This window comes from Liolophura sinensis, chromosome 12 (assembly GCF_032854445.1).
Source record: "Liolophura sinensis isolate JHLJ2023 chromosome 12, CUHK_Ljap_v2, whole genome shotgun sequence".
NCBI lineage: Eukaryota > Metazoa > Mollusca > Polyplacophora > Chitonida > Chitonidae > Liolophura > Liolophura sinensis.
This window is the reverse complement of record NC_088306.1, coordinates 5,302,687-5,321,323: the sequence shown is the minus strand read 5'-3', so window position 1 is coordinate 5,321,323 and position 18,637 is coordinate 5,302,687. Positions and strand designations below refer to the sequence as shown.

General features: G+C 39.4%; 1 protein-coding gene across 1 annotated transcript in view; it reads left to right on the top strand.

Moving 5' to 3' along the window:
* The window catches only part of LOC135479376 (low-density lipoprotein receptor-related protein 4-like), a 35,080-nt gene that overhangs the window by 697 nt on the left and 15,746 nt on the right, over positions 1 to 18,637 (top strand). Inside the window, exons 2-15 of the mRNA XM_064759202.1 lie at positions 291 to 395; positions 1,404 to 1,473; positions 2,451 to 2,616; positions 3,550 to 3,684; positions 6,303 to 6,420; positions 7,029 to 7,173; positions 7,410 to 7,526; positions 7,879 to 8,081; positions 8,676 to 8,748; positions 9,819 to 9,972; positions 12,570 to 12,698; positions 13,498 to 13,615; positions 16,580 to 16,730; positions 17,995 to 18,114. Coding sequence (XP_064615272.1) covers positions 291 to 395; positions 1,404 to 1,473; positions 2,451 to 2,616; positions 3,550 to 3,684; positions 6,303 to 6,420; positions 7,029 to 7,173; positions 7,410 to 7,526; positions 7,879 to 8,081; positions 8,676 to 8,748; positions 9,819 to 9,972; positions 12,570 to 12,698; positions 13,498 to 13,615; positions 16,580 to 16,730; positions 17,995 to 18,114 — 1,804 coding nt within the window. The remainder of the gene's footprint in view (positions 1 to 290; positions 396 to 1,403; positions 1,474 to 2,450; positions 2,617 to 3,549; positions 3,685 to 6,302; positions 6,421 to 7,028; positions 7,174 to 7,409; positions 7,527 to 7,878; positions 8,082 to 8,675; positions 8,749 to 9,818; positions 9,973 to 12,569; positions 12,699 to 13,497; positions 13,616 to 16,579; positions 16,731 to 17,994; positions 18,115 to 18,637) is intronic.

Below are 18,637 nucleotides of genomic sequence, written 5' to 3'. Positions count from 1 at the left end.
ACGGAATCATGCAAAGAGAAACGGTCAACAGTTTTCAATGGTTTTGGAAAGACGCAAGGTATAGGCTATGTTCCAGGTGAATAAATGAGATCAGTATTCAGATAGTGTACCGTGCTAGAAATTAAGCTGTAAATAATAATATACGTACGCCTTTCTCAGTTGTGCTTTGCTTACAGCCATTCATATATCCAACATGGCAGTTTAATTCAACATGATGAATGGCAGTCCACTTTGACTAACATTTTACAGAGGCCTTTTTTCTGAATTCAATTTCCTTTCCTTTTTGACAGGGAGAAGCCATTGTGGCATTACCTAACCACCACGTCGAGTCGTTTACAGTGGATTATGCCGAGGACACCATTATTGTGGCAGACAGGACGATGAAACAAATAAAGGTACTTTGTGGTTTTAAAGTCTTGAGTCACAGATAAAGGTATTTAGTGCCCTTCAAGACTTGAGTCACAGATAAAGTTACTTAGCAACGTTGAAGACTTTAGTAGCAGATAAAGGTACCTAGTAACTCTGAAGACTTGAATCATAATGTTATTAATTGGTAACATTAAAGATTTGAGTCACAGACAATGTCACTTGGTAACTTTGGAGACTTCAGACAAAGATAAATTTGCTTGGTAACGTTAACGACTAGAGTCACAGACACTGTTACTTGGTAACTTTGGAGACTTCAGACAAAGATAAATTTGCTTGGAGTCACGATTACAGTTACAGAAAAAGTTACTTGGTATTGTCAATTGACAACTTGAATGACAGATACATTTTCTTGGCAACGTTGGAGATTTGAGTTCAATGAATGTTACTTCTGGTGTACTTAATCTCGCGGTAGAAACATGTGATTGAGCAGGTCTCTGTCGTAGCCGTGTCATCAAGCAAAGGTAGAGGACCTGATTTGCTTATTTGCATAAAGCATTCTCTTCCGTTGACCAATGAGATCGGAGGCTTGAATACAGTTTCCGCGAGTCTGGGAGTGGCTTGAAATCGGGACATTGTCATGAATCAGGCGAAGTGCGGTAAGTTTCCTCCGTTCAGTAAGATGTCAACAGGCGGAAAGGTACAATATTGTTGAACATGGCTTTAAATCAGGCACCCGTGAAATTAAAAATTATTGCTTTGGCTTGTACAGCGGCATACGTTTGCATGTAAATATTTTGCAAAGTGCAACGTTGAATGAAATTGTTATTCAACATATAGACAACTTTCAACAAATGACGATATCTTAGGTCCGCCTCAAGTCCGAATCTTCGAGATACTGGCTCAAATCCTGCCACTGACGGGGAATTGTAGATTCCTCTCCTCTCACTGATTGTGAATAATAATAAAAATAATAGAATGAATAAATTCCCCGTCCGCCAAGAAAAGTTGCATCTACATTTTTTTTACATGTGCAGCAGCTCCAACTTGAGAGGGAAGGCACGAGACAGTGTGTGCTGTTTTCTGGTACATCTAGTGAAGTACTTGGTATGTCTGTTACTCTCTAGTCAGCCTCTGTTTGGCGAATGGTGTTTGTGTACCCATACGTATTTGTTGGTTTTAATGCAGACATGTGGTTGGTTGTCCTCCATTACATGGCTAGTTTTACAGAATACAAGTAATAAAATACTCACAGAATAGAGAGTGAAACCACATCAACGACGACCTGAATGGTTCACATAATTGCTTTAGTAGTAACATATGGCACGGCCTCTAGCATTATGGCTTAAAGGATACATAAAAAAGAACTATAAAATAAAGATAATGTTTCTATGCCAAATGAAGAAAGTTATGACCCGGGATTTTTGTTAAAAAATGTTATTTTGAGGGTATTATTATACCTGTTAATTACCCCTCAATATCATGAATATTTTCCGTCAACTGCCGGATTTTTTCAGAAATTATATCATCGTGTATCTTGCTCGGAACTCGGTGGACACCTCCGAAGTGCCCCGAGCCCGTTAAACGGTGTCCCCACAGTGTGGGCAAGGTGACATGTACACATTTACTTCATGGCTTCTTCAGGCCAGCTTAGCGACCCCTCCGTGCCCTTACACCCGCCCCCATTCGGTCTGTTCCCCCACACCCCTGCCCTCATTCGGTTCATCACTGATCATCACTGACGTCACCCCTACAGGCTGCTTAAATTCCGGACTGACCGATGGGGCCTGAAAAAAAACTTTGTACTTTGAAGTCATTTTAACCCCCACGGTGAAAGTTGAAAAATTTCTTTGCACTGTTATATGTTATTACACATGATAATCTCGTGTAATATGGTTGCTGATAGATCTTCCCACGTCCGACCAGAGGGGAAGCTGGACTGAACTCACAAAGACCGCATTGGTGGGGGGTTAATTGTAATTTATTAAACGTCAGTTCGAACACACACAAAAATCTTTAAAATGTGTGTAGATTTTTTTATGTAGTTGTCAACCCATTGCTTTTACCTGGTTTTATTTCTTCAGGAATTGCCGTGGACTGGATCGCGAAGGCAGTTTACTGGACAGACGCTTCCTATGACGTCATCCTCGTACAGAACTACGGATCGTGTCCCCCTAGCGGACAACCAGGGGTCCTGTTTGACAGTGGGATAGATGAGCCCACAGGGATTGTTACCCATCCTCGTAAAGGGTACACTCAAAAAATGAATCTGTTAAATTAAACAGAAAGTCTGTTGTCTGAGTGATGCTAGAATGTATTCTGTTATTGTAAGACTGTAAATTACTATGTTCAACATAATATCCTGTCGCGCTAGACCAGCGTAATGACCCAGGAGCCTCTCACCAGTGCGGTCGCTGTGAGTTCAAGTCCAGTTCATGCTGGCTTCCTCTCCGGCCGTACTTAGGAAGGTCTTCCAGCGACCTGCGGATGGTCATGGGTTCCCCGGGCTGTGCCCGGTTTCCACCTATCATAATACTGGTCGCCGTTGTATAAGTGAAATATTCTTGAGAACGGCGTAAAACAACAATCAAATAATAAAATATCCTGTCAGTATAATTTATTCGTTATGTTGAAGAAAATAGAATATCTGTGTTATATTTAACACAATAATCTGCTACACCAACAGAATACATTCTGTCATCACTCAGATAACAGACTTTCTGTTAAATTTAACAGATTATTTTTTTGGAGTCTAGGATTGAGATAAGTTTCTACAAATGAGAAGGTGCAGTCGTTGCTCACTTTATGCATGTGGTTATATATCGTAACAAGCTGATGATATAGCGTGTGAAGCTAGTTTCAAGAACACACCGTGTTGTGCATGGTATATGAGCCAAACACTGTGTTGAAGTATATTACTGTTAAAGGAAGAGTATGGTTTTAAGGAAAATAATAAAAAAAAGATACGCATCCCCCTTCCCCCAAATTATAGAAAACAAATTCATTTTTGAGGCTTATTTTATATTTCTTTAAACGCTTCTATTTTATGCATGTCTTTTATCAGTGGTGGGAAATATGCGGACATGACGTCATCGATGAACACAAATTGAGATCGCGGGACCACATACAGCGCCTCCCATTCAATTGTAATTAAATCTGGCTTTCCGTTTTTGTTTCTTCCAGGTTTTTATTTTGGGCGGAAGGTGGTCGATCTCCGAGAATTAGTCGCTCCACTCTCTCTGGGAAAGGCGCCATACAAATCGTGGAGAGAAACCTGCGGCGACCCAGTCATCTTACAATCGACCTGAATCATGACAGGTAAGGAAGTAGGCTAATGTTGCATTTCCTTAACCTGTTCAAGTCCACCTCATGCTGACGTCCTCTCCGGTTGTGCGTGGAAAGGTCTGCCAGAAACCTGCGTTGGTGACGTTTCGATGTAGGTTCTTACATCGTTATCAAACCATATGAACACACAAGTTTGATACAAGTCAAAATATATACAGTAAGAGAGTGAGTGGTGTCAAAAACAGGCAACAATGTAACAATAGATACATCTGTCGTTTAAGTCACGTGATGACCTGTGGATGAATTTTGAAAATACAAGATAGCAATTAGATGTAGTATGGCCTGCTGAATACAACCGTGGGTTTTGTTTTTCCCCCTACGATATATAGTTTTTCTTTAAATTACAATTATACCTCATTTCAGTGTCATTTTTCAAATGACCGGACACCGTAATAGCCATGAAGCTGAGAATTGGTCAGTAGATAGATCATTCACAGATCTTCATTTTTGACCGTAGGACTGCACAGCTACCTCGGATAGTTTTGCCATTAAAATGCGTTTAAAATATGTTATTTTTATTCCTGGTCAGCTAGTAAAACTGCAATATGTCCAAACCCAAAAAAGGCAGAAAAACCAAACTTGGCATTTTTAATAGCCAACATATGAAGCAGCTTTTGACGGTTATGTGATGCTTGGCCAGTCACGTGATTTAGCAGCCATTTTGAATTTTATTTATAAACTTAAACGATCTTTTTCGGTAAATCGGCTAATGACCTTTGGATGAAACTTCACTTGAACGTTTAAAGTGGATCGCCATACCTATATTCTACAAACAATTTTCTTTGGTATGGAAATTATGCTGTAACTGACCGGTGAAATTAGCTTTAAAAGTGGGTCGAGTTTAAAAACTGCTCAAAATGATTAAATACACACACTGTCTAGTACTCCTTGACGTCCGGATTACAAATCTGTAAGAACTGCTTTTGTACTTGGTATAACTTTATGGCAAAAAAAAAAAAAAAAATCAACAGTATGAAGTATGACGTAAAACCCCTCAGCGTACATACATACAAATATTGACAAGACCTCCCATTCAAACAACACGGGAGCGTCAGGAATATTGCATGAAACCTGTTCACTGCAGAATGCTGGCCACAGGGAGTGAATTCTAATTCAATCTGGCGACAAGAGCAGTATATCAAAGGAACAGTCTCTATTCAGGTGGCCTTGCACTGCTATTTGAGTTGAATCGTGCCGATCTGTGTTCCTTTTTTTTCTTAAATTAACATGAAATTATTAGGCACCAAGCTACCAGCCCTAGCAGTCAGGGGTTCAAATCCAGTCTATCCCTTACAATTCTTACCGAATTCACTTCTGATGTAAATATCGGCACTATGATTCATTTGTCGGAGATCATGAATCCGGGTATTGCTGAAATAGTTTTGTTTTCGTTGAAAATACGAAATATGGTTTCCGCGAGGTACATGCAATTCACTCGAAGAGTTCATCGTCTAATATTTTGGCCGTATTAGACAAACCTGGGGTCTTTGCAGGAGAGCATAGAACTTATAGACTTGAACAGTCTGTGGTGGAGAAAGTGGAAGGTTTTAAAAACTGGAAGATAAAAGCTGTGACCAGGCCGCTTGGAAGCCGCATCACTGCATGCAGTCCTAGTTAAACTTGGAATTTCATGCAGTGGAGATGAATAGAAACTGAGCTTGATGAGGAGTAATTTACGAATTGTTATGAGTTGGTATAGCGTCCGCTTCGCGGTAGATCCAGGGTCAATCCTGGGTCGAGTTACACCTGAAACCTTAAAAGAAGAAGTTGTAACTTCCTCGATTGTCGTTCAGTGTGAAGGGAATAGTGCAACGACTGGTTGACCCGTATCAGTATAATGCCTCGAGCAAGACGGCTTACTTGCCTTCGGTAAGTCGTCTCAGTGAAACAGCATTAGATAAAAGAGTGGTGGAAATCCGTCCTGCAATAAGGATGCATGTTATATGCACTCTAAGGATTTCTTCGTCATCATATGACTGAATCGTCATAATTGTTAAGTACGACGTTAAACAAGAAGCCCTCACTCACTAATTGTTATGTGTGGGGCCTCCGTGATTAGCGCATCAGTGCAGAACAGTGACCCAGGATCCTCTTACCAATGCTTTTGCTGTGAATTCAACTCTAGATCTTCCAGGCTTCCTCTCCGGTTGGAAGGTCTTCCAGCAAACTGCGGATGGCCGTGGGTTTCCCCAGGGCCCTGCAGGGTTTCCTCCCACCACAATGGTGGCCGCCGTTGTATGTGACATATTCTTGAGTATGGCCCAATACACCAATTTAAAAAAAAATAAATAAATAAATAAATTGTTATGTGCGGCACTTGCCTGTTTATCCAACACTACACTTATTACTCAGCGTGATTGTCTTTCAAATATCTTCGACTTACAGACCGCCCTCACTGTTGATCGGAAACAGAATTCGAACGTACAAATCTAAAGGCGATTATCTAAATTTTACACCCTGAATACCCATTTAACGATCAGAGGCTGTATGCTCTATAAAATATGTTGTAGATGACAACTGCATAATTTTCTGGGCGTTTCTAGTTTACTGTTAATCAAATGTGTGTATTAATTTCTTTATTTTTATAACAGGCTTTATTGGATAGACAGTGGAAGTGGCTGGCTGTCCTCGTGCGATCTCCATGGTTACCACAGGAAGCGACTGCTTCGGATAGAGAGGGCTGTCTTCGGCGGCCTCGCTGTGTACCAGGTAGCCTGCTATTTGGTGGTGACTTGTTATTGCGTTTTGGGTGACAGTATTACGTGTGTATACATACATGCTGCAGTGTCTTCTTTGGGCAGGGCGAGTCCATGCCACAATGTGCTGTCGCCACTAAAGTATCATGCCGAGGACACCAGACACGACATCCTATCCAGTCACATCATACTAACGGGGCCTCCGTGGCTCAGTCGGTTAGCGCGCTAGCGCAGCGTAATGACCCAAGAGCCTCTCACCAATGCGGTCGCTGTGAGTTCAAGTCCAGCTCATGCTGGCTTCCTCTCCGGCCGTAAGTGGGAAGGTCTGCAAGCAACGTGCGGATGGTCGTGGGTTTCCCCCGGGCTGTGCCCGGTTTCCACCCACCATAATGCTGGCCGCCGTCGTATAAGTGAAATATTCTTGATATATTCTATTTATATTAGAAATATAAATATATATTATATTAATATATATATTAATATATATTATATTAGAAATATTCTATTTTACCAGGTCTCCCGACTTCGAAACGCTCTGCCCATTGGCTTCCGAAGGAGTAAACTAAATGTGTTGCTAACTGAAAGGCAATTTCCTCTCATTTAGATTTTTGTAATTCGCAGCATCATGCATACGTCACTGATCAACGACGGCAGGCTATCTACGTCACCGATTTACGCTCGGGAACCGTCAGGAAGAGGCTGGCGTTGTCTAACAAACCCTGTAACCTTATCACGCTAAATGGTGACAAACAAGAATCGCTAAGAGGTTAGTACAGTATTGTGTTGGGGAAGAAAGTACAGTCGAAAAGAACAGTCAATACATAACTAATATGGCTTAATCTGAATGTTACTTCCGATGTGGTCAACGGATACATATAAATCCAACACCAGACCAGGATGAAATGCTACACACAAACAGTTTAAAAAGAACGACTGTGGGAACAACAGATGTCGTGGACCTTGTGTGGGCAAAGGGAATAATTCTGAGCATGTTTGTTGTAGAAATCTGTGGTAACCACACATGTCGCGGACCTTGTGTGAACGCAGGCAATGGCAAATCGGAGTGTGTTTGTGGACAGACTGCAAAGAGATCTGGCAACTTCTGGGACAATTCTAAGTGTAAGCAAAATATGTAAAAACTGAAGAACATATTTAACCTGGTGAGAGTAAGGAACTTTTGAGAAGTTAGGTCTTGGCTAATTCTGCAAATACGACCACAAATGCTAGACAAATGAGATCGCATGTCCGAATTATTTTCCATGTGCAGAGTGAACCGGTAACTTTAACTGTCTGCAAGCTAAAGTCTGTTGCAAATTATAATATTATTTTTTCCATTTGTCTGTTAAGCCTATAGCTACTTATATTTCCTTCTAGATTTAATCTAAATTAGGACTGCATATTTTCTCGTATTTGAACATCTTCATTTTAAGATTGATAGTAATCCTAATGCTCGTTAAATTTTATATTTCAGGCGATGACTTAAACATGTCGACATTTGAACCTTCTGTGATGTATACCAAACGATTCGGCATTTACGCTATACCTGAAAATTTTGCAGATCTGGATAGACCTGCTACGCCTACACACATCATTTACGCTAAAAATTATCTCCCTTATGTAATAGCCTCTAACGTCAACACCGGGAAACTTTTTTGTTCAGAGAGGAAATATAATGTGAGTATAACAACACTCGTACATTGCTCATGCATGAACTAACGTGTTAAAGCTAGTGTCTTTTAATTGCTTATTTCATTTGTATTAAACGTTGTGCTCCAGAATATTCCACTTAAATGACGGCGGCCAGGTTTATGGGTGTTTGAAAAAACGACTTTCAGATAACTGACGAAGGAGACTAAAGTGCGTACCGTATATATGTATGCTTAGGTTTTTACGTCGGACTTTTTTAATTTGTATGTCGACGAGGAATCATTAGGTGTGTGTACATATGTGTCTGCCTGTGGCATGTAGGACCAGTCCATACCGTCACTGAATATCACCAAGTGACACCTCACCCAGTCACATTGTACTGACTCCGGCCCAACCAGTTCTGTTTCCCTGCTCTAGCCTCACAGTGCTAAGCGCCAAGTGAGACAGGAACAAATACCATTTTAAAAGCCTGTTATGATTTGATTAGGAAGACAGGAGGACAAATGTAACATATAAATGTGTGTCAGCAGGGATAAAGTTTGCAATCTGGAAAATTGATTAAATTAAATTAAAGGTGTTTTTGAATGAAAACATGACGCTATAAATTATGTTCATCTTTAGGCCATTTTGAGGGTGGGACTGCATCAGGAATCCAAAGTCAGACAGATTTTATTGACTCTAGGACGTGTTGAATGTGAGTATTATTATTAGCTTCTGGCACCAATCAGGATTGTGGGGCGAGTGTTAACACCATCAGTCACCGTATCCGGAGCTGACGAACCAAAGTAGTGGTCTTGTAAAAAGCCGACAACACCCCTCTGTGTCATCATGACACAACAAAATCATTAACTATTGTGTTACAAACGGATAAGACCTATCAGCCGCCTTTGTCTAATTCCCTACTGACTGACCAAAGTGTTCCAAGAAAAACAAAACACGTATTGATGATAGTGTCCGGAGCAGACTTAAAAAAAAACCATTAACCATGGCGTCCTTAGCGGAGAACGTCCACTGACAAACATGTCCAAAGAAAAAAAACACGCACTGACCATCGCATGCTAAAATGAAATCCACCCATTAGCCATCAGGTCCTCAGCAGAGAACGTCCGCGGACTAACGTGCCCCCCCCCCCCCAAAAAAAAAAAAAACACACACACACACGCACTGATCGTCGTGTCCTAACGTGAAAATCGCCCAATAACCACAACGTCAAACATCAATAAAACATCCTAAGCAGAGGACGCCCATTAACTAACGTGTCCCAGGAAAATAACACGCATTGTGCCCTAACCGTGAAAGCCATCCATTAACTGTGGCGACCTAAACAAAAAACAAGTGACAAACCTGTCCAAAGGAAAAAAAAAGCACGCATTGATCATAGCGTTCTGAACTGAAAATCACTCAGTAACCACTGTGTTTTAAACAGAGAACTAAATAATCTGCCCCAGGGGAACAAAACACGCATTGATCGTCGTGTCTTAAACTGAAAACCACCCATTTACCATCTTATCGCATCCTAAGCAGGGGCCGCCCGTTGGCCACTTTATGTTAAGTATTAACATCAGCTGAATATCATAATATTTTGGCATAAAGAATGCTACCATATTTAGTGTTTGCAAATGAGACGAAACCAGCAGCCATTGTCTTCTAAGCATAAACCCGGTGCTGAAAGCACAGAAAATTACCTTTTTTTTATCTGTTTGTATATGTAAAACATACGGTTTGTAAAAAATAAACAATGTAATCAGTGTATGGCGTTGTCAGCGCTGGCTGTTGATTGGGTAGCGGAGAACCTGTACTGGACGGACAGCAGTAAGGAAGCCATAATGGTGTCCACACAAGACGGACGGTATACCCAGTACTTTATTCACAAGGAAGCCGTGACTCCAAAGTACCTGGCTATTCACCCCGGCAGGAGGTAAGATAGACATAATCGACTGATTGATTGATTTAATGATTTGTTTTACACCGTGCTGAATATTTGATTTATTCGAAGGCGACCATTTGAATGTCCTAAACGATTTAGGAGTACACTAGGGAATATTGTGTGCGATATAATAGGGCATAAGTCTGTATTTATATGATAAATTACAACGGTGTTCTGCACAAGAAGACAAATATACCTTGCCAGAAGTCCATTACCTAGAGGTATGCAAGTTCTATATCGCTAGTCTCCACAGGACTTTACATTTTTCTTCCATCTCTAACATTATGTGACGTATCTGTGCAGCCATGTATTTTTTTCTCTCTCTATTGCGCAGCTAACGTTTGAAAAACGGCTGATGCATGGTGGGACCCAAACGCGGCAGTGTTGAAATAGACTTTAAAAAATCACGACAACGGAGATTTTTGTAAAAGGACAACATTTTCTTTGATAGTAATTGTTTTAGAGTTGCTTGGAAATATAAAAATAGTCAATGGGGTTGTAACTACACACTAACAATGGTTACTGAAATCATAGTCTTTAAATGCGGAGTTTCGGTTTCAAGGTGTGGCCAGTTCTTGTAGCAGCCGTTTACAATTAGATTTCCCATGATTCAGTTCACAATTTCCAGCCAAGAGGTTGGCATATTTCTCCACCAGGTGGCGCGAGCTTCAACAGATGACGTCATATATGTGCTGTTGGGTGGTGACTAGCAAAGGGAAGCTGCATACTTCTATTTAGTGGACCTCTTTCACTTACACTACGGCGGCCAGCATTATAGTGGTAGGAAACCGGGCAGAAACCGGGTGAAACCCACGACCATCCGATACACCTCTGATAGAGTTTAGGCTACATGAATCTAAGATTTATTTATTTATTTGATCGGTGTTTTACGCCGTACTCAAGAATATGAATCTAAGAAGGTATACGTGTACATGTAGGCCTAACCAAGATAAGGAATGTAGATGAGAAATGTGACTTAACAGCCTCATTTAGTTTATTGTGGGTACAGAGATAGCGACAGACCTATTCAATGTGATAAAATTATGGTATTCGGTGCTGAGTATAACTATACTATAAAGTACATGCAGAACTCCAGACAGTTACAGTTCCATCATAGCTTATAGCCCGTTCACATAGGCAAAGTTAAGCTGGTTTAAACCAGGAAGTGACTTTGAGATAGTTTGACTTCACCCGTGCGAATGCAAAGTGGGGTCATTTCATTTGCCGCTGCAGGCGACGTGGCTATAAGCCAGTTTCAGGACTTGAGTCCCAGTTTACGTGTGCCGTGTGAACGGTAAGTGGGTTAAATGTCCCGGATACGTGGAGGATAGGATGGCGTTGCAAGTACTAAATCGACTTGAAAGTGGCCGTGTGAAAGGACAAATGCTTGAACTGGCTTAAAGGCGGCTTGACTAAACTTTTCGTGTGAACGCACGCATTTTTACAACTGGCTTCGATTTAAACCAGTTCCTATTTGATCCGGTTTAAATTTTTTACCGTGTGAAAGGGGTATAAGATACAGGGTTTTATAAAACTATAGCTGATGCACAGAGTGCATTATATACTACTTAATCAGTCCATTGTATTTATACATTTAAAACAGAGAGGAAGTTTATATACCGGATATATACTTAATAATACAATTGTTAGCTACAAGATGGCGCTACACTCACAACTAAATCTGTGTCGAAAAATTTCCATCGGAATTCTGCCTACTCAGTGGGTCCGCAGATTATGGCTACTCCGAGAGAATTACAGGTTTTTCTTGTTTTTCATCGCTCAGTAAATAAAGTCTATTAATTTTGAAGAGGAAAATCTGTTGTCTGAATGATGTAAGAATATATTCTGTTATTATAACATAATATTGTACCATATTCATAGTAGTATCGCGTTAGTCTAATACAACTTTATGATTACTGGTATATTTGTGCTGTATTTACCGGGGTAATCTGCTGCAATAACAGAATACATTCTAGCATCACCCAGCCAAATGACTTTGTGTTAAGTTTAACGGTTTACTAGTATCTTTTCTGATACTATATTCCTTTGGAACCTTGTGGTTTCTAGACTAAACTGGCAATAATTATAATTATTGCTATAGCGACTAACTGCAATGGGCTTTCATTTCCAGGTTAACTGATCTGCGAGTTTTCTTTTCCTTTCTTTAAAGACTACAAGAAACACTTAGATTATATTTCTTAGTTAGTTAGTTTAGGATATGGGCTAAAGAAAACTACTCCAAAACTTTTCAGCCTTCTTCTTGGGCTGTAAAAGCTGATCCCGTGTTCCCAGTATATGCTCATCGATGACGTCATTTCCAAACATTCCCAACATTTGATATACAGAAAATAAAGTAGATATTAAGAAAGTAAAATGTACCTTGAAATGAATATTTTTTCTCATGAAGTGGCATACTTTTCTTTTTTTTCTCTAAAACCATACTTTTCATTTTAAAGTACAATGTACATGCACCTTTTCATGTTTTTCTTTAAAGAAAATAATAAAGATATTATAAGATTTTATTTGTGAATGCGCTATACCTTTCCCTATTGGGTGGTATCAAAAGATGTCATTAATTATAATTTCAGGAAGTTATTTTGGATCAATTCTATGCCAGTCATGGAGAGCTGTTATCTGGACGGGTCATTTCGTGATGTCATCGTGTCTGACGGCATGATGCGGCCAACTGGACTGGTACTAGACATTCGCCAGGAAAGGTATGGTGTGATGGTTACACATGCGCAATTTGGTCTAATTAGGCTCAAGATTTTCTTTCGAACTGAAGAGTGAAGGGGCACTGATTGGATAATATTTCCACACAAACATTATCGCTTATTGATGCACTGTTGTTATACTGTTGTTATATATATATATATATATATATATATATATATATATATATATATATATATATATATATATATATATATATATATATATAAATATTGCGGGGTTAATGCCGAAAAATTTACTACCAGTGCGCTCGTGTAACCTATAAGGTTTCTCCACGCCTTGAACTTCTCAACTACTGTGTCAAACGCGTCGCTCTCAGATTGGTTTGACATTATTGTTATCGATATATGAAATCTAACACTCGCCAGACTTTCATAAAAATCTCAAAGTTTCATAAATGTTATATACACTTTCTTAGATCTTTGATGGTTTGTGTTGAGCGTCGTTTGGGGGAATTGACCTGGAACGTCCATTTTGGCTGACTGTTGCTATACTTATGTCTGCTTTGACGCCAAGACATGCGTAACTGACGCTATATTTTTGAACATTTTGTACTACAGACTGTATATGCAACACGACAGACGACTTTTATTTTAGTAAAAAGAATCGTGCATACATATTTTCAGTTTTATCTTACGGTACTGTTAACTGTGCAATGCTAGTGTTGGGCATTGAACTCTTGTCCTTACTGGCAGCTTGTAGTAAACCATTACTACATTACTACAAGTCTTTGTTACATCTTTGGCATTGCATAGTTAACTGTTCACTTCGCATTGTTACCAGGTTGTACTGGTCAGACGAGGCTTTTGGTCGGATAGTGTCCTCAAATCTGGACGGCTCTGATCGCAGGGTCATCTACAGTAGGGTGGATTCAATCATCAAATCCATAGCCGTCGTCAAGGTACGAGTCTTTCTTGTTGTCGACAGATACATGCACTTGTTTAACACGCTGCTGTTGTCATTATCATATAATGGTTATTATTTTATTCACTTATTTATTTGATTGTTTTTTTACGCCGTACTCAAGAACATTTCATTTACACGACGGCGGTCAGCATTGTGGTGAGAGGAAACCTAGCCAAGCTCGGCAGAAACCTACGACTCTCCTCAGGTTGTACTCCCGCACGGCCGTAGAGGAAGCCAGCATGACCTGGACTTGAACTCGCAGAGGCTTCTTATTCATTGCGCATTACACATGTACATTTAATGTCTTGTTCATTTATTGTGGCTTGATTATGGTCTTTAATTTCTCTGCAAATCGCTGATCCCCACTTACCTATATATACGGTATCTTTATCGACTTCACATACTTTTAATTCCAAATTTACGTTGTCTTTATTTCTCATTCAGAATTTTGATTTTCAATTCACACAGGTTTAATTTTATTCAACCTTCTCATTTATTTTCGACTCACACAATATTTATTTCTACTTCACAAATCATTTCTTCCTACTTCACACAGTATTTATTTCTACTTCAACCAGTATTTATTTCTACTTCACACAGCATTTCTTCCTTCGCTACATACCTCGTAGTAATTGTTTGTACTTTAGACAGCAGTATATATTTCAACTTCACATAGTATTAATTCTTACTGCACATAGTATTTATTCTCACTTCACATAGTATTTTTTCTTACCTCACAAAATATTTATTTCTGCTTCACGCAGTATTTATTTCTGCTTCACACAGTATTTTTATCTACTCCACGCTCTATTTATTTCTGCTTCACACAGTATTTATTCTTACTTCAAACAACATTGAACTCTTCCTGCTACACACAGTATTTATTTTACTTCACAATGTATTTATTCCAACTTCATACAGAATATCGTCCGACTTAGCACAGTATTTATTCCAACTTCATACAGAATATCTTCCTACTTTACACAGTATTTATTCCAACTTCATGCAGAATATCGTCCTACTTTGCACAGTAATTATTCCAACGTCATACAGAATATCGTCCTACTTCGCACAGTAATTATTCCAACTTTATACAGAATATCGTCCTACTTCGCACAGTAATTATTCCAACTTTATACAGAATATCGTCCTACTTTGCACAGTAATTATTCCAACTTCATAGAGAATATCTTCCTACTTCGCACAGTAATTATTCCAACTTTATACAGAATATCGTCCTACTTCGCACAGTAATTATTCCAACTTTATACAGAATATCGTCCTACTTTGCACAGTAATTATTCCAACTTCATAGAGAATATCTTCCTACTTTGCAAAGTACTTATTCCAACTTCATACAGAATATCTTCCTACTTCGCACAGTAATTATTCAAACTTTATACAGAATATCTTCCTACTTTGCACAGTAATTATTCCAACTTCATACAGAATATCTTCCTACTTTGCAAAGTACTTATTCCAACTTCATACAGAATATCTTCCTACTTTGCAAAGTACTTATTCCAACTTCATACAGAATATCTTCCTACTTTGCACAGTAATTATTCCAACTTCATACAGAATATCTTCCTACTTTGCACAGTAATTATTCCAACTTCATACAGAATATCTTCCTACTTTGCACAGTAATTATTCCAACTTCATACAGAATATCGTCCTACTTCGCACAGTAATTATTCCAACTTTATACAGAATATCGTCCTACTTTGCACAGTATTTATTCCAACTTCATAGAGAATATCGTCCTACTCCGCACAGTAATTATTCCAACTTCATTCAGAATATCGTCCTACTTCACACAGTATTTATTCCAACTTCATACAGAATATCTTCCTACTTTGCACAGTATTTATTCCAACTTCATACAGAATATCGTCCTACTTCGCACAGTATTTATTCCAACTTCATACAGGATATCGTCATACTTTGCACAGTATTTATTCCAACTTCATACAGAATATCTTCCTACTTTGCACAGTAATTATTCCAACTTCATACAGAATATCTTCCTACTTCGCACAGTATTTATTCCAACTTCATACAGGATATCGTCCTACTTTGCACAGTAATTATTCCAACTTCATACAGAATATCGTCCTACTTCGCACAGTATTTATTCCAACTTCATACAGAATATCTTCCTACTTCGCACAGTAATTATTCCAACTTTATACAGGATATCGTCATACTTTGCACAGTATTTATTCCAACTTCATACAGAATATCTTCCTACTTCGCACAGTATTTATTCCAACTTCATACAGGATATCGTCCTACTTAGCACAGTATTTATTCCAACATCATACAGAATATCTTCCTACTTAGCACAGTATTTATTCCAACTTCATACAGGATATCGTCCTACTTTGCACAGTATTTATTCCAACTTCATACAGAATATCTTCCTACTTCGCACAGTAGTTATTCCAACTTCATACAGGATATCTTCCTACTTAGCACAGTATTTATTCCAACTTCATACAGAATATCGTCCTACTCCGCACAGTAATTATTCCAACTTCATACAGAATATCTTCCTACTTTGCACAGTATTTATTCCAACTTCATATCACCATAAAGCTGGCGGACGTCGTATAAGGTGAAATATTCTCGAGTACCGCGTAAAACATCAATCAAATAAATAAATAAATAAATAAATAAATAAATAAATAAATAAATAAATAAATAAATAAATAAATAAATATTTCATTTGATTGGTGCTTTAAGCTGTACTCAAGAATATTTTAGACGGCGGCCAGCATTATGGTGGGAGGAAACCAGGCAGATCCCGGGGGAAACCCATAACCATCGGCAAGATGCAGCCAGACCTTTCCATTTTCGACCGGAGCGATTTATTATTTGTTCTTTCTACTTCACAATGTATTTACATTTATTTCCCCTTCATACGGCATTTATTTTATTGATTCTGTTCCTTCAGGACTATTTGGTGTATTCTGACTGGCATTATACCAGCCGTGGTCTACATGCTGTGAATACGAAAACTGGACACTATGTGGGACATTTTGCTGAAGACGGATTGGTATATGGTGTTCATTTTCACCATGTCTCTATTCAACCGTTGTTCCAAAGTAAGAAACTTTACTGATTTTGAATAAGGACACAATTGCAGAGGCTATACCGAAGATTCTTGGTCTCACCATCCCCCCCCCCCACTACCCGTATCCGTTAATCCAATCCTATTTTTGTATTTACCATGGATATCTCAAGTCATTCCTTTCAGTAAATCTTGGCCTCATGCCTTACAGTTTATAGAGTTAACATTATTCTATACTGAAAAAGTTATAAATTCTAGGAACTTCATTACTGATTTTTGTAACACTTGCACAGACGAGGCTGATATTGTCTGAAACGTAGTTATCTAGGCTATGTAAAATAAAAACAAAAGTTCTATTGGATTTGCGCAGATCGATTTTTGGGAAACATAGATTATTAAGGACTTCACCAAAAAGAGCATGCCTGCAAGAACGACATGTTATATCCTGAAGACAGCTCATAACAAGGGAGACAATCAACTGTTTGTTGAGCATCATTTCAAGAAGGTTACCTTAGACGAATCTACCGACATTTTTTAAAGGTTGTAAAGTTTTAAATGGTTCTCAGCTGAATGGAAACTGATATCATGAAAAAAACATTTGATTGAAGAAGGCGGGGTATTCAAATATATGTTATACTTTGTCACATTTAGGCTTCATCAATGCTCAAGCCTGTGGCTTTAGCGCCCTGGAAAGTGAACGAAATCTCTAGTATCACGTGAGATTCCACTTGAGCGGATGTCTGTATTTGGGTAAAAAAACCTTTCAATTATGACGTTTCTAGTGAAATAAAAAGGTTTCCAGCCTTTTCATCCAAGAGAGATGGAAGATTAAACCTTTGCAATGTTATAGCAAAATTACACGGCATAATATCATACAACCAGCCGTTTTGATTTTTTGATTCATTTCTTTGAAAGTGTTTTATGCCGTACTCAAGAATATTTCACTTAAACGACCAGCGGCCAGCATTTTGTTGAATGGAAACCGTGTAGAACCGGGGAAAACCCACGACCATGCGCACAGGTTTCTTGTAAGACGGGAGAGGCTCCTAGGTACGACCGAAGAGGAAGCCAGCATGAGCTGTGCTTGAACTCACAGAGCTTGAACTCACCGGTCTTGAACTCACAATACAGTGTTTACAGTTGACAGTCGTATTGTTTACATTTGTATGTTGAATGAGGTATTGTAAAACTGCTGATATCCTGTCTCTTGTAACTCACAATAAAACAAATTTGGCTGTGTGTCTGTTCCTAACAGGCTGATAAAAAAAAACAATCCTGTATGATTTGTCTTATTTTAGATGCCTGTAGTCATGACAACGGCGGCTGTCACCATCTCTGCCTACCAAACTTTTCAAATTTTTCCTGCGCCTGCGCATTTGGATACCGCCTGTCGGAAGATAACAGGACCTGTGAGACAGGTAAGGCTGGCTCTTCTCGTATAAGGTAAGCTGCTGCATGAGACAGATGTTATACAAGTTTGCATACAGTATTGGTACGTCTTCAAAATTTCTCCTGAGTGAAATCAACTGCTGAGGGTCTCAGAAACAATATTGGGAGAACAGAATGATCTAGTGGACAGCGGCCCAAGTTGAAGAGGATAGAAGCCCAAGCTGTAGCGGATAGGAGCCCAAGCTGCAGCGGATAGGAGTCCAAGATGCAGCGGATGGGAGCCCAAGCTGCAGCGGATAGGAGTCCAAGCTGCAGCGGATAGGAGCCCAAGCTACAGCGTATAGGAGCCCAGACTGCAGCGGATAGGAGTCCAAGCTGTAGCGGATAGGAGTCCAAGCGGCAGCGGATAGGAGCCCAAGATGCAGCGGATAGGAGCCCAAGCTGCAGCGGATAGGAGCCCAAGCTGCAGCGGATAGGAGTCCAAGCTGTAGCGGATAGGAGTCCAAGCGGCAGCGGATAGGAGCCCAAGCTACAGCGTATAGGAGCCCAGAC